Source organism: Amphiura filiformis, chromosome 15 (assembly GCF_039555335.1).
Source record: "Amphiura filiformis chromosome 15, Afil_fr2py, whole genome shotgun sequence".
NCBI lineage: Eukaryota > Metazoa > Echinodermata > Ophiuroidea > Amphilepidida > Amphiuridae > Amphiura > Amphiura filiformis.
Genome location: NC_092642.1, coordinates 36,467,184 through 36,490,895, shown reverse-complemented (window position 1 = coordinate 36,490,895; position 23,712 = coordinate 36,467,184). Strand labels below are relative to the sequence as shown.

General features: G+C 36.1%; 1 protein-coding gene and 1 long non-coding RNA gene across 2 annotated transcripts; one reads left to right on the top strand and one right to left on the bottom strand.

Moving 5' to 3' along the window:
• Positions 1–2,220: 2,220 nt before the first annotated feature.
• On the bottom strand, positions 2,221–23,449 carry LOC140172213 (uncharacterized). Its single transcript, XM_072195526.1, has 5 exons — positions 23,347–23,449; positions 22,988–23,149; positions 21,966–22,114; positions 3,947–4,043; positions 2,221–3,457 (listed from the first exon to the last, which is right to left on the bottom strand). Exons 2-5 carry the CDS (start codon positions 23,105–23,107, stop codon positions 3,323–3,325), a joined length of 501 nt encoding a protein of 166 aa, XP_072051627.1. The 5' UTR covers positions 23,108–23,149; positions 23,347–23,449; the 3' UTR covers positions 2,221–3,322.
• On the top strand, positions 6,977–16,725 carry LOC140172212 (uncharacterized). Its single transcript, XR_011861704.1, has 2 exons — positions 6,977–7,032; positions 16,375–16,725. It is a non-coding gene; the product is annotated as an uncharacterized lncRNA (long non-coding RNA).
• Positions 23,450–23,712: the final 263 nt, after the last annotated feature.

Sequence of the window (23,712 nt, the reverse complement as noted above, 5' to 3'; positions counted from 1 at the left end):
GGGAATCAAAGATTCAGAAGATGTCGAATAAGACTTAAAAACGTAAAGAAATCATATAAAATGCGACAATGTGTAAGAAATTTACAATTCTAAATGTGGAGTATGTATTTTTGTAGCCAACCCATTTAGATGTCTTTATATGGATGCATAGATGAGCATGTGTGAGATAGTTTGAGCATATGATGTCAAGTCATTTTTGCTCAGTTTTCATCCAGTTTTTGTCGGTATTTCTAAACGTCCCCAATGAACTTCGGTGCGATTATGTTCGCCAATTAAACGTACTGAATCTTGCCGTAGATGGCACTACTTGCATTACTGACGACAACTTACAACAACAAAGCGTAAAAAGAGTAGAATTTGTCCAGAATATAGAAATGTTTGTAATTGTGTTAAGCAAATTAACGCAAAATGACAAAGAAAGGCAGCGATTTAAACCTAACGATCATATATGCCAAGTTATTGGAAGAAAATATGCAACACACTCTAACGTATCAACATCAGCACATTACACCCAAGCGTTATTTAGTTTAATTGTAATCAACATTACACTCACGCATAATTAACATTACACTCAAGCGTAATCAACAGTACACTCACGCATAATTAACATTACACTCAAGCGTAATTAACATTACACTCAAGAGTAATTAATATAACACTCAAGAGTAATCAATATTACACTCACGCATAATTAACATTACACTCAAGCATAATCAACAGTACACTCACGCATAATTAACATTACACTCAGGCGTAATCAACATTACACTCACGCATAATTAACATTACACTCAAGCGTAATCACCCCTACACTCACGCATAATTAACATTACACTCAAGCGTAATCACCCCTACACTCAAGGGTAATTAACATTACACTCAAGCGTAATCAACATTACACTCAAGGGTAATTAACATTACACTCAAGCATAATTAACAGTACACTCACGCATAATTAACATTACACTCAAGTATAATTAACAGTACACTCACGCTTAATTAACATAACACTCAAGCGTAATTAACATTACACTCAAGAGTAATTAACATAACGGTCAAGAGTAATCAATATTACACTCACGCATAATCAACATTGCGCGCGTAACTAATATTAAGTTCAAGCGTAATCAACATTACACTTAAGCTAAATCAACAATTAAGATATTAATTACTACAGCGGCACTGACAAATTCGCCACTGACAAATTCGCCACTGACAAATTCAGGCGGCGGATGACATGATCGCGCCGGCAACTCGTGAAACCGCCCGGCCGTATGGCATTTTCCATATACTCGGTTAGTTTTGTGGGGTTCATTATCGAACCCCAACGGTTTTAGCTTGTATTTATATTATTTATCAACATAGGCCTATTTGTTTGTGATATTTCAAGCGTTTTAAAATTTCAAAATAATCCCATTCAATTACACGGTTGACGATGAAAATTTACTGAATTTAGGGACTGCACGTCATACACCACCTGGACAAATTCGCATTATGTATGAATTCAAAGGTGATCATCATATCATATCATTTTATTTGCCAGCAAAAAGACACATATACATATAAAATATTGCACAATATCAAGATTACACATAAATATATAAATTACACATGCAAAGATATAAAAATGTAAGCCATGGAAGGTCATAAAGCAAGAAATTGAAATTGAATTGACCCATGTTGGAGAAAATAGAGAGATGGCATGCCTTAACCAGGAATAATTTAAACAAAGGACAAGAGAACCCCTGGCAGGGATAGCCAGATAGTGACAAAGTCACTTTCAAAGTGGCTAAACCTAATTGATTCCCACAAGAACACATACAATCAGCACATGGGAACAGGGCAAAGGATGAATCTACCTACATTCTCCAACATAAGATGAGGCATGATAATACAATGTAAGCACAACCTTTAGATAAAAAATAAGCCAAGCCCAACTAAAAACTATTTTGAATTCCAGCTATAAATTGTTTTGAAATGTTTTTTGAGATTGTCCAGGAAATTAAATATACTAAACAAGAATTGGTCTTTGAGAGATGGAGGAAGTTGATCAAAATAAACTGGAAAACGATTGAAGACAGTGTATTTAAAACTATCGGTTCTAGCATAAGAATGGGAGAACTTAAGAGAATTACTATGACGAGTATTGATGGAAATATACTCCAAATACTCCCCAATGGTAGATTCGTGATTTTTTTTTTTGGTTTAATTGGCATAGACTTTTCGTAACCACAATGATGATACTACTGATCCTAGTAGGTTGCTTTATTTATGCTTATGTTACATATTAACATTACTTTATTATTGTTATATTTATATTGTCTTTTGAACTACTTGATGCTTAACTTAATATTCAACACCCAAGTTGTAGCAAACAAGATACCGTTTCAATAACAACATTCAATGGATAACAATCTGCAAGTACTTATCAACCGCAGACATCAAAATTGTTATAAATAACTTAAGATGTAAAAATGAGCACAAAATCTATAACCTAGTGGTGGCGATTCGTCGATTATGTAGTTAGTAATAATAACAATAATGAATAGTTATAACAAAAACAAAAACAACAACAACAACAACAAAAACAATAAGCAATAATATGTGTAAACTCTCTTCACGCGAAATTATAACAGCAGGCGTCAAGTTCCAAAATTTTTTCAACAAAAAAAAAAAATTAGAATTGTAAATTTTCATGACCATAGAGGTTGTTAAGATAGTTCTTGATATTTTGAGAAAATATTTCAAAACTTGGACTTTTTATGTTGAAGGCTATGGCCAGCCCGCAATGCAATAGCTTGCAATGATAATTTTAATCGAAAAGGAACTAGCACTAGCAGTCAAAGAACGATCAGCATGATAAAAAATTGGAAGCAGAAAATCATTAAAACCGGCTATAAAGGGACGGATTGTATCTTAGCTCTTGATCTCAGAGAATCCCTTTCCAGTTACATCATACTTCAGTAGGATTTTGAATTCGCAAGGGGCAGTATAATCTGTGCCAAATACCTAATTCTATTATATTTTTCCCAATCCGGTCACTCACCACAGCTGATGAACCCGGTGACCATAATTCTGTCCGTACGTGCAGGTAATTACATTGTTACACTGCAAAAATAATGGGCAAATATTACCCAATGTTGGGTCTAATATCAACTGTCTACATAATGGACATTGCCCATCATCACTCAGGGTGCTATGTTTGTCCTGCATCTGTGTAGTGCTCTTGTCTTCCTGGTCCAGTGGTTCCACCTTTTTAATGTTACTTTTGACATAATGTAGTGTAGTTAAAGTAGTGTATTTATGGTTCCTTTGTATGTTTTTAATGTCCTGACAAATAAATGAAGTGATATGAAATGAACTGTGTACGATCCTGTGTATTAATAACATCATCAGACACTTTTTCGTTCTTTGCATCAGAGATCATCCCTTTCTTCTTCAGAACCTTGAGACACCACTGTGTAAAAGTGAAATGAGGAAAGAGCTTTTTAATGCGATGATGTTATAGCGCTCGGAATTAGATGAAATGTCAAAATAAAAACGATAAAACGATATGGTCCCTTCTAATTCCATAACATTTCCTTATCAACAGAAATTTGAAATGCGACCATCCTTTATCGATTACCCCAAAGGGGGCTGGCATTTTCTTCGGAAGCAAATTTACAAAAAGTCGGCGTCAATAAAATTACGACCTCCCATTGTGGTCATCTTGTATCTCCCTACATTTTGGTCATCAAAAATTTTATGATCCCCTATTGTTCTTTCCAAATATTTATGACCCCTATTATATTTGGGACCCCCCCCCCCCCTTCGGAAGAAAATGCCATCCCCTAAATTTACATTGCGCATATATCCGTGAACACTGATTTATTCCTCTAAAGGTTTTTTTTTTATTGAAAAATAACCACGTGATATGAATATTTCGGGTAAATCGTGCGATAATTACCTTCCATTTGTGCTTCGCATTTCGTTTAGTCTTAGCCCGAGTCTTGGCAAGCTGCTTGGTAACCAGTAAGGCATGTGTAGTATAGCATTCTTCCTTCCTTTGTGAATAATATAAATATATCATAATAATATCATAATAATTATCACTATCATTATAATCATAAAATAACGATAACATTATGTCAATTCTCACTCATTGGGCGTGAGTCCCACGCATTCGGTCACTTTCTTACGGAAGCACTGAAGGGACATGTCATGTTGTCATGATGACATGATGATGACATAATAGACGACATAATTGACCACATAATTGCAAGTTGTCACGATAAATGATGACATAATTGACGATATAATTGCGAGTTGTCACGATAATTGACATGATAATTTCGAGTTGTCGAGTTGTCACGATAAATGACGACATAATTGACGACATAATTGCGAGTTGTCACGATAATTGACATGATAATTTCGAGTTGTCGAGTTGTCACGATAAATGACGACATAATTGACGACATAATTGCGAGTTGTCATGATAAATGATGACATAATTGACGACATAATTGCGAGTTGTCACGATAATTGACATGATAATTTCGACTTGTCGAGTTGTCACGATAAATGACGACATAATTGACGACATAATTGCGAGTTGTCACGATAAATGATGACATAATTGACGACACAATTGCGAGTTGTCACGATAATTGACATGATAATTTCGAGTTGTCGAGTTGTCACGATAAATGACGACATAATTGACGACATAATTGCGAGTTGTCACGATAATTGACATGATAATTTCGAGTTGTCGAGTTGTCACGATAAATGACGACATAATTGACGACATAATTGCGAGTTGTCACGATAAATGATGACATAATTGACGACATAATTGCGAGTTGTCACGATAATTGACATGATAATTTCGAGTTGTCGAGTTGTCACGATAAATGACGACATAATTGACGACATAATTGCGAGTTGTCACGATAATTGATGACATAATTGACGACATAATTGCGAGTTGTCACGATAATTGACATGATAATTTCGAGTTGTCGAGTTGTCACGATAAATGACGACATAATTGACGACATAATTGCGAGTTGTCACGATAAATGATGACATAATTGACGACATAATTGCGAGTTGTCACGATAATTGACATGATAATTTCGAGTTGTCGAGTTGTCACGATAAATGACGACATAATTGACGACATAATTGCGAGTTGTCACGATAATTGACATGATAATTTCGAGTTGTCGAGTTGTCACGATAAATGACGACATAATTGACGACATAATTGCGAGTTGTCACGATAATTGATGACATAATTGACGACATAATTGCGAGTTGTCACGATAATTGACATGATAATTTCGAGTTGTCGAGTTGTCACGATAAATGACGACATAATTGACGACATAATTGCGAGTTGTCACGATAAATGATGACATAATTGACGACATAATTGCGAGTTGTCACGATAATTGACATGATAATTTCGAGTTGTCGAGTTGTCATGATAAATGACGACATAATTGACGACATAATTGCGAGTTGTCACGATAATTGATGACATAATTGACGACATAATTGCGAGTTGTCACGATAATTGACATGATAATTTCGAGTTGTCGAGTTGTCACGATAAATGACGACATAATTGATGACATAATTGCGAGTTGTCACGATAAATGATGACATAATTGACGACATAATTGCGAGTTGTCACGATAATTGACATGATAATTTCGACTTGTCGAGTTGTCACGATAAATGACGACATAATTGACGACATGATTGCGAGTTGTCACGATAAATGATGACATAATTGACGACATAATTGCGAGTTGTCACGATAATTGACATGATAATTTCGAGTTGTCGAGTTGTCACGATACTTGATGATATAATTGCGAGTTGTCATGATAATTGACGACATAAAGTCATGATAATTTCGTGTTGTCACGATAATTGACATGATAATTTCGAATTGTCGAGTTGTCACGATACTTGACGATATAATTGCGAGTTGTATGACGAGTTGTCAAGATAATTGACGACATAAAGTCATGATAATTTCGTGTTGTCGCGATAATTGACATGATAATTTCGAGTTGTCGAGTTGTCACGATACTTGACGATATAATTGCGAGTTGTATGACGAGTTGTCATGATAATTGACGACATAAAGTCATGATAATTTCGTGTTGTCACGATAATTGACATGATAATTTCGAGTTGTCGAGTTGTCACGATACTTGACGATATAATTGCGAGTTGTGTGACGAGTTGTCATGATAATTGACGACATAAAGTCATGATAATTTCGTGTTGTCACGATAATTGACATGATAATTTCGAGTTGTCGAGTTGTCACGATACTTGACGATATAATTGCGAGTTGTATGACGAGTTGTCATGATAATTGACGACATAAAGTCATGATAATTTCGTGTTGTCACGATAATTGACATGATAATTTCGAGTTGTCACGATACTTGACGACATAATTGCGAGTTGTATGACGTGTTGTCATGATAATTGACGATATAATTGCGAGTTGTATGACGTGTTGTCATGATACTTGACGACATAAAGTCATGATAATTGACGACATACGCATGATTTATACTACATCGCGAGCGATTTGTATGACCAATGAGGTGGCGCGTTTTTCCCAACGCAACAAAAGGCACTATATCTCATTGGTAACAAGCTAAACACAAATCGCTTTTGCTCAGCGTAGATAAGTATAAGATTCAGATGTATTCAGTGCTATGTTTAGACGACGAACAACGACGAGCTGGAGCTGGTCCATACATTCGATCAGGCTACGGTTTTATGAAATTGCACAATTTAATATTCAAAATATGCTACTGTTTTCAAACTGCTTGAATGAAAACTGCAATCAGAAGAAATATTGATAGCAAATGATAAGTTGAATGTATGCAGTTTGTAAAACAGCGCGACATAAGTAGGTCTACATGTAAGAAGAAGAAGTGCCTTGGTGTATGCACTGCAGTGAGAATTCGACAGGTCAGACGCCATGATTAATCAACATGATGATATGCCACCATGGTAAGTTGTTGATATTTACGTCGCATTACACATGTACATGGCCTTCTATTATATTGAAATGACATTTTATTTTAAGATAAAATGTAGGCCCTAGGTCAGTGTTCTTTGCATGTACGTACGCTCAAGTTCAACACAGTGTGAACAGAACGAATTCCCAGGGCCAGGCTATACCGTAGTATAGACCTAAGGCTGTACTACTACACCATTCAGCAAATTACTTCAGCGGTGTTTGTCTGCTCTGTCTGATTATCGCGTAAAAGAACTAGGTCATGCGTTTCTACACAGCTTGACCAGCAAATGCCCGATGTGATGATGACGTGATTCAATAAAGCCAATCAGAACCACACATCCGTATGTACGCCATAAACTCGGGCATAAACTGCGCCAAATTGGCAGACTGCTGAAGTTCTATGGTGAAAACCCGGGGGGCACTCAACACAAATGACCATACGGATAAAAGACCCCTTTTACCGGTACGCCGTCAGCTCCCAAAGACCCCCCACCTCAAAATTCCGGGGGAGCATACCCACCAAAATTTTTTGATGTGCCCCCCCCCCAAGGGTGAAAACTATAGATATGCTCGATATATGTAGGCCTGTAGTCCGGGGGGCTGGCACTTACCACAAATGACCATACGGGTATGCTCCCCCGGAAAGACCCCCCATTTTGGATTTTGCAGCTCCAAAAGACCGGCCTATAATATTTGACCAAAATAGAGATCTGAAAGACCCTTGATTTTGACATTTCAGCTCTAAAAAGACTGGATTTTCGGGCGATTTTCAACCAAAAAGCCAAGAAAGACCCTTGATTTTGACTGTTCGCAGCTCCAAAAGGCCACATTTTACTTGTTCGCAGCCCGGTTCGCAGCTCCAAAAGACCCCCTTTTACCAGTACGCCGTCAGCTCCCAAAGACCCACCGCCTCAAAATTCCGGGGGAACATACCCACCAAAATTTTTTGATGTGCCCCCCCACGCCGGGTATAGTCCATTTAGGGAGTGTTCATTAATACTTTGGTAGGGGGGTCTGGTCTTCCTCAAATTTTTCGCTCGAAAACTTTTTGACCCCCCTCGATGGACCGCTAAACTTTTTGACCCCCTCTTTTGACAAACAAAACTTTTTGACCCCCCCATTATCGTATAACAAACATACTTAATACAGTGTTGTTTCCAGTGGTGTGGTATCTGGGTCACATGTCATTGAGGGAGGCAAATGTTTGAAACATTCCCGCTGGGACAATTGCGCATGAAATACAAGCACAAGGAAATTTTCATTTTAATTTAGATTTGTCCCAAATCAGGGTGTTTATCTGATTTTACAGGGATAAATGAAATAGAGGATTTATTTGGAGGTTCATAGGCATTATTTGGATCCGTGGCTATTATGATAGTACAAATGCGTGCGAACCACGCAAAAAATTTGGCCATATTGAAGCTTGAATGGTCAAATATTGTTAAAATTGGAACTAATTTATGCAAAAAGCTAAAATGGTCAAATATGAGATTAATTTGGTCACGCAAATGTACACAGGTATCCGTTTTGGCCCCCAAAGACCGTGGTACCCGGCCTGTGACCACTCTACCTTATGGTAAATCTACCCTTGGGCCTATGCGTATAAAATAATTTTGCAATGAGAAATAGTAAATTGAAGTGTGCAGGTTATGTGCAAAGAAATCCAATTTATTTGGAATATTTTCTTGATTTAGGTGTATTTTGATCAGATTGCAGGTACATAATCATATGTAGCCTTTGAAGAGATATACAATTCTATGATAAAACGTGCCAGTATTTCTTAGACCAACCCAGATGTTGCATGTTGCTCTTAATCTTTAATGTTATATTAATTAATAGATATGTGTACACTAAGGGCCATTATTTTTTTAAACAAAAGCACTGAAAACCCAAACTTGCCCATGTTAAAAGTGATATAGAGGGTCTCAAGCGCGCAAAAATGTTAGGTTTTGAAGAGGAAAACTTTTTTGGCCCCCCTTTCCTACCACCTAAAACTTTTGGTCCCCCTTTTACCAGCCCCCCCACCAAAGTATTTCTGAACACTCCCTTAGCAAGCTGGAGGCAGCAGTGTCTACATGTGTAGTGTACACAGTAATGACAGTACACGCACAATTAAAGGCGATGTATTTCTACGGCACGTTCACTTCGCGAAGCGCATGCTACAGATGCGTACCTTTGACGCATCACACGCGGACGCTACTGTCTTGAGGAAATCAAATGGACTTTATTAATATTATAATATGCACAACACGATGCACTCAACTGAAGTTGTACTGATATTAATAAGGGACCGTTCACAAACACTTGTTGGGGGGTCTGATGCAAAAAAGGGGTCCTCAACAGTTTTGAACCTCCTAAGTGGGGGGGGGGGCTGAAAATAATGACCACAAATTTTCCTGGGAAAATTGAGTTTATACTTTACTATGGGGTTGACCCATAATTTGCATGTCAAAAAGAGGGGGGCCTTGAAATTTTTGAGGTCTGAAAAGGAGGGCCCCAAAATTTTTCAGGATAAAATTTTTTTTGCATTAGGCCCCCTCTAACAAGTGTTTGTGAACGGTCCCTAATGCGCTCCACTTGCCAAAAGTCATGTGTTACAGTGTGGCAGTGTGTGAGCAGGAATGTTCACTCAGCATTTGTGCACCTTAATTTGCTTGTAAAATACACTTTCTGGCAGAGAGGAACGGCACTTGTTTACATTTTTACACACAGCGTAATCACAGAAGTGGGGTTGTGATTGGTATTCAATCATCTGATATTTCATAAAACAGACCAGTAAGGTGATTGGCCGATTACGTGTCAAAGAAACAATCGATGCAGAGCGGGGCTCAGTATTAAGCCTGGCGTATTTACAGGGTGCTTCACAACCATTTGAATAGCATACGTCTACAGCGATAATCTTTCTCTGATTTTAATGCCGCCCTCTATATCTAATATCCCAGGAACAACCCATGGCGCTGAGTTTATACTTGGTGATCGCTCAAGATTATTGCGATTTCAACTGCGAGACAAAACTAGAAGCTTTTGTTATTGTAGGAAAGTGCTTTTACTTGATTGATTGCTAATCAGTAACTCACAGCTTGGCGACTGATTGTAGATCACTATAAATCGGATGCATTGTTGACCCCGCAGTTACGGTTAAGAATACTAGACATACACCGGTTAGTCCATGCTAAGCCAAAAAAAAAAATAATTCGTTGTACGTTCACCTCCTTCCTCACTCTCTGGGATCAGTCCATATTTTTTTATTTTTCAATTTTCATATTACATTAAAAGGTTTCAATACATGAGTGAAATGTTAATGCATATTTACAAGTTTATTAGTCAGCATGAATCACTTGCAAGTGTCTTTGTGGAACTCTAAGGATCTTACCCTCATTAATGATAGTTTCGTCGTTTTCTGGCATATGCTGAAATGCCCCAAAACTGCTAGCAATGTCAATTTTACATGAAAGCTGCTTTATTTGGGCAATTCAGCAAAAAACAAAAACAAAAACACAGCCCCGCCCTCCTCACTTTTCCAAAAGGTGGGATGCGAAACAAATTAAAGATTTATGTGGCCATATAGCCGGGCGCTATGTTGGTATGTTATCAGGCCAAAAGGATGTATGCTACGTGTCGGATGTATGTACTGTACTTCTTTTGTCGTGTTACAATAATCGTGATAAAAAGTCCCGAACATTTATTTTAAAATTAAAGATAACACGCATTCTTCTGTTTGGCTTTTTGGACAAGAACTATTGTGTGAGCACAATAACACGGACAGTTTTTTCTTTCGGGTGGTAGAATTGGTTGTAAATTGACAGATTTACGAGGTTTTTGTAATTTTCGTTTGCATAAAAAAAATGTTACTAGAAAAATGCCAAAATATCACATTTTTGGCCAGTAAATTTAAATTTTGTTCTGCCTATAATGTAGCTTCGACTTTAAAGTAAACATATATATGGGACATATCATATTTTATTGAGGTGTTCTATGAATGCAAACTTCGCAAAGATCATGGTGCGTCACAACAAATTCCAAAAAAATATGGCCACTTGCATGATTTATTTAGGTATTTACGTTTAAAACGATCCCTGCAGCATAGTCTTTACCCAAGACGAAAATTTAAAGTGTGCGCTGAATTTATGCGTGACCCTATCATAATTATATGGCGCTTGCACGGAAGGTTATTAGTTCAAATCATCCACCAGACACGCTCCAGAAGACATGCAAATGCATGGAGTACAATACCAATCGCCTGTTTAACTGGTATTGATCAAAGTAATTCTTTTGTACTCCATGCATTTGCATATGTGTGGCTGGTGGATGATTTGAACTAATGACCTTTCGTGCAAGCGTTCTAAATTCGGGATCATATTCTTTAGGATAGGTCCTTTTAAATCGGAAATTTTCCAAACATTTCAGTTTAAATCCGGGTGGTGTCGCGTAAGCTGGAAATGAATCTTTTCTTAAACAAGAGAGACTTGTGCCAGAGACTTGTGTCAGTCTAGGGGAGTGTTCATAAATACTTTGGTGGGTGGGTGGGGGGGTGGTTGGAAAAGTTGGAACCTCGGACGTCAAAAAATTTTGATTCCCCCTGAAAAAGGGTGGATTTTTTTGTGTTTTTTGATCCCCCCTTTTTATGGTCTAAAATTTTTTTAATCCCCCCTTCATGTCCTAAAAAGAAACCAAAAATATACATCACTATTCACTAACAGTAGATAGATTTCTTTTTGGGGTTGGAGAAAATGTCTTGAAGTCTATTGAATCCAGCACCTTTTGCCGACAAAATAAGATTATGGTACAAATGCGCGCGAAGCGCGCAAAAAATTGCCATATTGAAGCTAAACTGGTGAAATATAGTACAAAACTGGAATTAATTTGCGCGTAGCGCAAGAAATTGGCACTTTTTCGTTTTAAAATTACCAAATATGGGGTTAATTTTGGTTAGAAACCCATATACAGGCGCCAACATTGGGGGAATGATTGTATGGACCATCCCCCTATCAAAATATTATGTTGGTTTTATCACCGCGCCCACCGAGATCTACTCCTATGGTCATTAACTCATTAGCTAAAATTACCGTTTGGAGTTATTACTCATGAGTCACATGAGTCATAGTGTTACACCCAAATTGTAAAGTGCGCACATTTTGTTGATTTGTAGCTTGAGATTACAAAATTGAATACTTTTATTCTAATTTTTTTTAATGTACATGGCTTCTCGTACATTTTACCCTGAAATTGTTTTGATCCCCCCTATTAAGGACTGAATTTTTTTTTATCCCCTTTTTAGGACCCAAAATTTTCTGACCCCCCCACAATATTTTCCAATGCCAAATCGATCTACATGGCAGAGGACCACCGCCATCTGTGCGAAATTGACCAAGTTTAACTCGTGCGCATATAATATGCATGGAATAAAAGTTAAATTAAATATAGAGTATTACAATTTGAAATTATCACAATGTTGAAATAATTCATTCCTTCATGTTTTATTTCATATATCACAAAATAGTAATAATAATAATTATAATAATAACACTAATAATAATATTAAACAAATATTAAAACTTTAAAAAAACTTAATGTTATAAAGTTAAAATATTCCCACTTTTATGTTAAATCATTGGCCATTTATTTGTAGCCTATAGTATAAAGATACCACATAATCTACATTTTAATGTGAAAGTCTGAAAGACCATAGTTGAACCAGAGAAGGTGAGATTTTGAATAAAACAATATATAATAATAACAATACTATTAAATATTGCTACTCTAAATATATGAACATAAATAAAACGTAGTACTAAAATGAAGCAACCTTCCCAGCAAACACAAAACATTTTCAAGATCATTCGCAAACGGTTAGAAAAGGTTGTCAGAAAATGTTTAAATGTCGGGTTATATAAAGGGTATACAGACGATATAAAACGTTGTTTTCAAAAATATTTGTTGATAACTTACTGTAAATATTCTAACATTACGTTATTTAAGTGTTGACAAAATATTTCACACAAAAATTTTTGGAATTTTTATTAACAATAACAGTTTGAAAACATTTTAAAAATATTGTTGTAGTGTGTTTTCATAAAAAAAAACATTTTAAAACGTTTTAATGACCGTTATATGATCCGACATTTAAAGGGCATTTCGTGGTCCACAGCATCACCCCCCACTTTTTTCAAAAACAAAAGTTGAGATTTTAATATCACTGGAAACCTCTGGCTATATAATGTTTATGTACAAAAAAATCTTGCAGATTAATTCGTTTAGCAAAGATATCGTGAAATTTGAATTTCGTTCTGGTATACCAGAACGAAATTACAACACATTGTCTATGGAGCAGTATAATCATGTATAACTCGCAAACGCAAAATTGGAATCAACTGACATTTTGGGAATAAGCTTTTTTCGTGGATATCTACTGAAAATTGTCATAAAAAGAGGATGCTATGATCACGAAATACTCCTTTAATGTTATTAAAAAGTTTTAAGCAAAACCAAAACCCCAAATACAACCTGCTTACAACGTTTTAAAAATGTTTTGTGTTCGCTGGGTTAGGGCCTACTACAAAAATGTATTAATTGGAAAACACTTCAGATTTATTGTCCTGCTTTTTTACCAAATAAAAAATTATAATAATAATTTCATTGTAGGCTGAAAAAGCTTGTCTCTCAGCCTATACCTCAGCGTGCAGTTAGGCCTATATGGCGTTTTAATTGAATTTAGGGCCTACAAATATCGCAAAGCGCATTTTAATATAACATTTTTCTGCTAAATTGGATTGGTAGGCTATTGTTTTGTTAAAATAATTACACAAAAACAAATGATACGAGAAGCAATATTGTATAAATAAAGACAAAATGACAAACGTTTTCAACTGAGACGAAAATCTAGGTATTTTCGTCTCATGTTTTCAAGTTATTTGACAAGTTTATAATATTCATCATGTTCATGCTGTTTGTGTGGCCTATAAGATGTTGCGAAATGATATAGGCCTTGGCCTATAGTTAACATGTTAAATTAGGCCTATGATAAAATATTTTTATAATTTCTTTAATATAAAACAAAATCCTATATATTATAGTATATATAATATTATCATCGTTTAATTATTATTATAATTTCGTTGTTGTTTTTTTAATCGTAATCTTAAAGAATAAATTAAGTCATGGCATCCTGCTGCTGAATCCAGGTACCTGGTTGAATCACCTCGTAAAGTATTAAAGCGTGCCGCCATAGTTCATCCACAATCTTGATTCTATTTTTACGATATTTTTATCGGATCATTATATGTATTGGACACAATAGATGAAGTATTTGATTGACAAAGTTACCCCTGCGTCCCAACACCCGCGGGCCCCACACACTGTGTCCCCTAGCTGCTTGAATACATCTGGCCACCAAACATACTATCAGATATCTGACTTTTGCAGTTCTGAGTTTGATCATGCTAATTATCGATCATCATGTCATCATTGTTGAGAGCTAATCAGCTATGATAGGCCTACGTGTACGTTTCCAGTGCGTAAATTCTTATCCATGACGATTGTCGAACGATTTTACCTTGTATGAACTTTGAACTTTATTAAATCCTATCTGATTTTTTGAACCAGTCCCATAGGCCCTAATCGTTGCTATGCTCCATTGTTACTATGCAGGCAGACGCAAAACTAGCTAAAACTGCTGATAGCCTATAATGTTGGCAACGTCGAATTTGCGACGGCGTTTTACAATATTCTTTAATACAATCACCACCATGCGTACACATTCTCAGAATCAAGTATTGACTTTATCCCTTTTTACATCAAGCGCACGTCCTTTTTCAGGTTGGACAGTAGCTGGATTTTGATTGGTTCACATGCCATGAGGTCATCGCGAGATGGCGTGTTTCTCACAAGAAGCCTAAAAAGATTATTACGGGACGCTAAAGACGTGGCTTGCGTCAATCAGAGCAAGGGAGTGCCAAGGGGGTTCTTCCTGTTTGAAGGTATACAGGAATGTGCCACGGTTTTGGGGTATCTTTTCAGCAAATTTCAGTATCGGTGGTTGGGTTTTCAGTGGAGACCAATTTTTTGTCAAAAGGGCACCTGAAAGGACCCATTTAAAATGTGAGTGCATTTTGGGTGTTTTTTATGGAAATTCGGTATAGTCTGCGTGGCAAATCCCTGTAGAAAATTGTTCAAAGAACCCCCGGGGAGTGCTGTACTTCTCTGGAAGCTAGTGTAAATAGCCAAATTTCCTCATAGACATTTTGTATTTGATACTGATACTGGGCAAGAGAGGAACCATTGGGAAATCCATACACCCCATATATGGAAGACATAATGACCTTAATCTTCCACACAGGGAATGTGAATTTCAAATGGAGTTACCTGAATGGGTGACTCCATTTGATATATCTACACCCCTGTGTGCGAGATTGAGGTCAGACCTCCATCTAGGGGGTGTATGGATTTTAACTGGAATAGCCCATTGGCTGCAGGACCGTGGCAGTCAAAATTCACACATCAGCATAATATGCTATATGTAATCACATTGAATGCACAGTACACTGTGGAGTAACTGCAATTTCGATTTAAATTTGCTGCTTTTTTTTCCAGGGGTTGAAAATATGGGCAATTTTGAACATTTCAATTTTTCACCCACCCCTCAACAATTTTATTTTCACAAGTTGCACTTACAGCTACCTACTTGCACTGGATTGTACTTAGGTCTAAAATTCATAAATCAAATGTGTACATTTCAACATAGTCCTATGCATAAATCAAAATGTGCGAATTTCAACTTTACTGGATGATACATTTTGAATCATAAAAGCATTCAAATTTCATCATTCTTTTTTACCACAGGTTCTTACAGAGCCCCAGAAGTGACATGGAAAGAAAAAAATAATCCCAGGAAACTCAGGGCCTTGACTTACATGTACATGTACGGTAATAACTTAAGGCCTCGATTTAGTAACATAGGGCCCTGACTTAGTTACACAGGCCCTGGCTTAGTAATTTGGGGCACCGACTTAGTAACTCAATGCCCAAACTTAGTAACACAGGTCCCAACTTAGTAACTCTTGGCCCCTAATTACTTAGTCGGGAGCCCGTGCTACTCTATTAAGTCAGGGGCATGTGCTACTCTACTAAATTGGGGCCCAAGTTACTATCTCGGGCCCGAGGTACTAAGTCAGGGCCCAAACTACTAAGTCAGGACCCAAGCTACTAAATCGGGCCCAAGATATTTCTTTCTTTCCATGCACTTTGTGGGCTCTGTAGGTTGTTCAATTTAATCTTGGTAAGAAAAATGTATTAAATTTAAATATTTTTAATTGATATTTTGGTTTATTTTACAGATGAAATTTGAACTTGTACTGGAACTGGAAGGAACCACCTGCAGCAACAAGCTAAAAGCAAGATAAAGATCGAGATGATGATAGTGATGACGATGTGTAAATCAAGTTTGAATTTGAGGAGAAAAGCAATTGATAGAAAAAGGCAACTTGTCAACAACATGGCAAGTAGGGCCTACATGTGGGCCTACCTTATACCTATCAATTAGGTTTGGAACACTAGCAGACATCACCTGCAGAATTTGATCTTTTATCCCGGCTGGGATTCTTCGAAACATTTTGTACAGGGATGTGCCACTGCCAGTGCCACAGACTTGGATGCTGACTTTCTCTATAGTCTACTTTTTTTAGCAACCTAATTTGTCACAAAAAGCACCCAAATTTGCCCAAATTAGGTGTTTTTAAGACATTTTAGCCTAAATGCGCCCAATTGTGCACATTTGTCTCCATTAAAAAACTAACGTGGTACATCCATGTATACCTTCAATCAGGAAGAACCCCCTCCCACAGATATTACCACAAAATAAAGTCAACAAATACTCCACACCTGTGCCACACCCTTACCCTTATTAACTATATACATGTATGTACCTATTACAAACTCTAATTATACCCTCTATATAGCTCTAGCAGAGATGTAAGTGTTGTTGGTCAGGTATGATGTGCCTATTATGAAGAGTGTACACCATAGGCGTAGGTCCCGGGGGATGGGGGTATTTGCCAGTGGGGATGGTCCATACAATCATCCCCCCCCCCAATGTTTACGGCTGGTGTATGTGGGTTTCTGACCAAATTAACCTCATTTTTGGCCATTTTGGGCCCGAAAGTGCAAATATTGGGCGCTTTGCGCAAATTTATTCCACTTTTGCACCATATTTCAACAGTTTAGCTTCAAAATGGCAAATTTTTTCATACACATTTGTAACATACACTTATTCTGTTGCTAAAAGTGCTGGATTCACTATACTTCAAGAAATGTTTTCAAACCCCATCCCCCAATGTCAAAAAGAAATCTACGCCACTGGTGTACACTGGACACTGTTAATGGTAAATCAGCACGGTATTGGGCAATTTAATGAAAATGTGCTCAGAATTGTAGATTGTGAAAATGAAATCAAAATTTATAGTAATTGGAAATTAAGAACACACTTTTTAAGAAATAGGTTTTAAACTAGTACCAATGCTTTTCACCTTTGTATAGTGGTCAAAAATTAATATGGTTTAATTTTTTTAAATCTTCATTTGTTCCTTTAGTCCTTGAAATTAAAGGAGGATGGTATGATCAACAGCATCATCTCCACTTTTCTCCATCAAAATGGAGATTTATTTATCAGTAGCATCAGTGGAAAGCCCATATTTTTCTTACTGACCCTGTCAAATATTAGTCAAGAAAAATAATAAATTTTGTTTAGAATTTATATTTCCTAAATTGGCTAGTAATAGGTTTGTCTACCTTTGCTGAATTTAAGAATGTGAAATGTACTTGGCATATTCCATTTGTGAGTGGTCCAATAATTTGGGACATGCATTTTTGTGGGTCTTTTGGGCCTGATTTCATAAATTGTCTTTACTGTTTAAACTATATTTATTTGAGCTCAATTTAGATGCTTATTTTCAAACTCTTTACATTTTGAAACTTTTAACACAAAAATAACTACACACATATGCAAAATATTGTGAATATTGCTATATTTAATTTAAAAAGCAGTTTTAAGTCAATTTTATTATTTCAGGTGACCAGGCCACTTTCTCATCTAGATACCCAAATAAATCATGAATCAGTTGTTTCAACTGAATTTTATTCTAAGAAAGTTATATTTACTGTGTGAACAACGTAAAGGGGACACCAAGCTCTTTTTGTGCATTTTCTCAAATTCTGAAAGAACTTGACCAAATTTTATAAAGTAACTGTTACAAACCCTGCTCCAGCAATACAGTGAGCTTTAATTTGGAAATATATACATTTGTTAAATATTTTTAATATTTTCACAATGTAAATATTTTTGGGGACACCAAAGCACTTCAACAATTTTCAAACCAATGCATTTTTTAATTCTTCACATTTTTGTAATCTATTTTATTTCCCTTCAAATCATGCAAAGCCCAAGCATTTAACAGACAAATAACAATAAAACAACCAATTTTATAGAAAATATAATTATTCAATTGAAATTTCACATGGTAAATGAAAATGGGGGACACCAAAGTTGACAGGTGAAACCTATTTTGATGAAGTCAGTATGAAGGGAACATACAATTTGAATGTAAGAAGTAAGTTTATTATGGAAGATCTATCTTTAGTACACATGAAAATTGAGGCAAAAAACAAGTACATAATGAAAATGTTGGAGGAATGAGCATTTATAAACACATATTTTATATGTCTTAAAAAGCGCCTGAAAATGATGATTTTTTTACTCATTTTTGTGCAAAATTCATAATATTGCAAGGTCATGAACCAAATTTCAGGTATTTTAATTTGTTTATAGAAATGTTAGTAAGAGATTTAAACAAAAAAATTGGAAGTTTATTATAAAAAATTACTAAAATGGCACATGAACGCACACACTGCTGTAATTTGCCATTGGACCCCTCACAAATGATGCCACATGTGCAATTCTTTGAATGTTGCCATTTCCTGCTTTAGCTGGCTGCTTTATTATAATTCTTGTAATTTGAAAGACAAAAAAAACCACATATTCAGCAGGGGCGTAGCAATACAATCCATAGCAAATCCATGGGCCCTGGGGGTTCAGGGGCCCAAGCAAATGTGAAAATCTAATAAGGGCTGATAAAGGAGATGTTTAGTGTCCATGGGCCCGAGGCTCTGCCCCTGATATTCAGAATAATACACTGCCAGTAAAATTTGTAAAAAAATGTAATGTATTACTAGGTTGGTGTTACTGTTACATACAACTTATTGTATTTTTTGTTTGAATCATATGCTGACCACATGTTGGAATACACTGTGTGTGTTTTGACACCCTGTCATGTGTTAGAAAAATAAAATGACAATGAATAAAAATACAAATTTACATAAATAATCTATGTGTTTGTTTTTGTGATGACTGGTGCATCATGTCATCAGCCATGTGTTAGAAAAAATAAAGTGGTAATGAATAAGAATTAAAATGTATCTATGTTTGTTTTCATGGTGACTGGTGTAAGGACTGATCAAAATTAATGGGTGAGCTTTTTTAATTGAAAGGGGTGAGCGAACATGTTTTTGAGCTAAAAACAATTGAATTAATAAATTGCCTCCAAAATTTAATTGGTTCCTTTTGTGATGTTTTCTATCTTTCACATTCACCCAGCCCTTGCACTAACAATGAGTGTAAAATTTGCGCAAAAATAGTTTGGTTTTCAGTGAAAGTTTTGTTCAAGTTCTGATGAGGGGAGGGGCAAGTTGTTGGAAAAATGTCCAAATCTATGAATGCCTGCTGAATTCCAATAGACTTATCAATTTTATAAGACTCATCCACAATGATATACCGACTTGGGTATGGGGTGGTGTGGACCCTGAGTGATATCATGCATCAGTATAGCTGCTAAGCTGAATCATTGTGCACTTTGCGATAAAAGCATGAGAGTGTCCACACATGGAAGTACATGGCCCAAAGTTTATTTTAAGATGTAGAGCCATTTCAGATTTGGCACCTAGTGACTTCTAGAGGTCACATAGGGGTAAAAATATGAAAATGCTCCAATTTTGTCAACAGATAACCAAATTGTTCGCCTGATCAAATTTTTGAGTAAAAATGGCACGTTTTGGATGTATATAGAGGTAAAAATTTCAACTTGCTCCGATTTTGACAGAAATGGCAAATTGTCCATTTAGCTGACATGAATCATAAAAATAATAGTTTTGCATATCGTACTGTGTTAACCTACTGAGATAGAGGTTAAAAATGTCAAATGCCAGTGCCAAGGGCCCTGTTGATCGTTGAATTCCATTGCAAATAACAAGTAAATAGTACATTTTAGATGGTAAGTACTATACTGTTTAGTACTTATGTCGTCAATTATGTCGTCATTTATCATGACAACTCGACAACTCGAAATTATCATGTCAATTATCGTGACAACTCGCAATTATGTCGTCAATTATGTCATCATTTATCGTGACAACTCGCAATTATGTCGTCAATTATGTCGTCATTTATCGTGACAACTCGACAACTCGAAATTATCATGTCAATTATCGTGACAACTCGCAATTATGTCGTCAATTATGTCATCAATTATCGTGACAACTCGCAATTATGTCGTCAATTATGTCGTCATTTATCGTGACAACTCGACAACTCGAAATTATCATGTCAATTATCGTAACAACTCGCAATTATGTCGTCAATTATATCATCAATTATCGTGACAACTCGCAATTATGTCGTCAATTATGTCGTCATTTATCGTGACAACTCGACAACTCGAAATTATCATGTCAATTATCGTGACAACTCGCAATTATGTCGTCAATTATGTCATCATTTATCGTGACAACTCGCAATTATGTCGTCAATTATGTCGTCATTTATCGTGACAACTCGACAACTCGAAATTATCATGTCAATTATCGTGACAACTCGCAATTATGTCGTCAATTATGTCGTCATTTATCGTGACAACTCGACAACTCGAAATTATCATGTCAATTATCGTGACAACTCGCAATTATGTCGTCAATTATGTCATCATTTATCGTGACAACTCGCAATTATGTCGTCAATTATGTCGACATTTATCGTGACAACTCGACAACTCGAAATTATCATGTCAATTATCGTGACAACTCGCAATTATGTCGTCAATTATGTCATCATTTATCGTGACAACTCGCAATTATGTCGTCAATTATGTCGTCATTTATCGTGACAACTCGACAACTCGAAATTATCATGTCAATTATCGTGACAACTCGCAATTATGTCGTCAATTATGTCATCATTTATCGTGACAACTCGCAATTATGTCGTCAATTATGTCGTCATTTATCGTGACAACTCGACAACTCGAAATTATCATGTCAATTATCGTGACAACTCGCAATTATGTCGTCAATTATGTCGTCATTTATCGTGACAACTCGACAACTCGAAATTATCATGTCAATTATCGTGACAACTCGCAATTATATCGTCAATTATGTCATCATTTATCGTGACAACTTGCAATTATGTGGTCAATTATGTCGTCTATTATGTCATCATCATGTCATCATGACAACATGACATGTCCCTTCAGTGCTTCCGTACTTTCTCACGTAAGGTAGTATAATAGGCTTATAATCTCACGCCTAGGTAGCAAATCTCATGCAAGGAGCTGTCAAATTAGTAAAATCTCACGCATCGTAAAATACTTCGTTGCCAAACCCCATCCAACCCACCACAACTTTGTAGATTCTCGAACGCGTCGGCTCAAAAGAAATCATGGGTCAAAATGAACAGTGTTGTGAGCAAAAAATACGCTACGCCAGTTTCTCACGCCAAGCAATTCCAAAGGTTGACAGCCCTGATTTGATGATGATGAAGAAGCGGAATCTTCTGATTTTTTAATTATTTTATAAGATGATATGTGGGAGTCAAGTTACTCACCTATCGTTCACTTTTTTATGTGAAGATATCAGACCTTTCTCGACTCCTTCTGACCATGACATCTTTATTTCTGTTGAATATGTTTGGTAATGATTGGCTAGTTCTCCTTTGCTGACTGATTTCTCCATGTTTAATACAAGCATTGCCCACTAATTTCAAATAATGATAGCGATAAGATACATGTTTAATTGCTTTAGTGTGCTTGTGCTTTTATTTTTCAATATTAACCCTAAAACTACTGAGCCATATTTTGTAACACGGACTACGATGAGGGTTGTTGTTGCAACCCCCTAATTTTCAATTATAAATACCATACATCGCTATATTTGGTACTAATGTATAGCTACGAGCTCTTCTATCCTGTAATACTAAAATATATACAAACATTCCCCGCAAAATGTCTCTATGACGTCATAATGTGATTTTGAAAATTCTGGCTATGTACAAAAGTAAATGCAAAAATGCGATTTTCACCGAATTCTCTCCTAAATATAAAATGAAATTACTATTTTCACCTAACAAGTAAAAGTCAGTAGTACTTGGAATAATTTCACAAGAGCGAAATGTAAATCATTGATTTTTGATTGCCGGTCCTACCGGGTAAGGTGCTGGGGTAACAATTCTATCACTAAAATAAGCGCAAAGGATGAATCTACGATTAGCTTAGGTCGTTTGGACGTAAACGTGTGCGTTTTTATGACGGATAACAAATCTTAGAAGAAGAAGAAGAAGAAAGAAGAAGAAGAAGAAGAAGAAGAAGAAGAAGAAGAAGAAGAAGAAGAAGAAGAAGAAGAAGAAGAAGAAGAAGAAGAAGAAGAAGAAGAAGAAGAAGAAGAAGAAGAAGAAGAAGAAGAAGAAGAAGAAGAAGAAGAAGAAGAAGAAGAAGAAGAAGAAGAAGAAGAAGAAGAAGGCAGAAGGAGAATGAGGGAAAAAGACGAAGAAGATACATACTGAATATGTTACGATTTGTTCAAAACATATTCGTATCGCAAACAAGAAGTAGAATTTCAAGGTTATTTCACCTGTCTTTTCCATTGCATCAATGATTTTTCTTCGATGATTTCATATGTTCTTCCCATCATTGCAATTAGCCAATTCATCATCAAAACGGGTACCAGTATTAAAAATATAACATACGCCATGTAACCGAGAAATGGAAGACGACAGTACTTGAAAGTAACGACCTGTCAATGTTAAGTAATTATTGCTAAATAGTTAGCATTGTAGAAATGCGGAACGGCAGTCAACACGTGTATTATTGGTAATGTCAATTGTTTGTTTCTTATTGCTAACTTCCGACACCCAATGTGTGTATTTTTCAGATAATTTATCTTAACATGCTAAACATTTATATGGTATTATAATTATTACATGTCCTCACATCAAAATCGCCTAACGAAAGCAGCAGCACAGTTATGATGGAACCACCCCATGTGTCGAATGAGTCTATTTCGACTTGGTCGGCATCTCTAAACAAATAGTAAAACACTGAAATAGAATTCAAATAGAGATAAACGTTAATAGAAATATATGAAAAAAGTAGATAGAAGTAGATTGAAATAGAGGGTCGGTGATAACTATTTTAACTGTTGAACCCACCGAATCCTATCATATACAAAAAAATGGTTTTGCCGGGCCAATTACCAAGAACGGTTTCACCGAATTGACAGGTGTCACCAAGAGTACCTTGTTCTGAGCACTTTTTCCTCTTATAGTAATTATTGCCATTCGAAGCTATACGATCCTC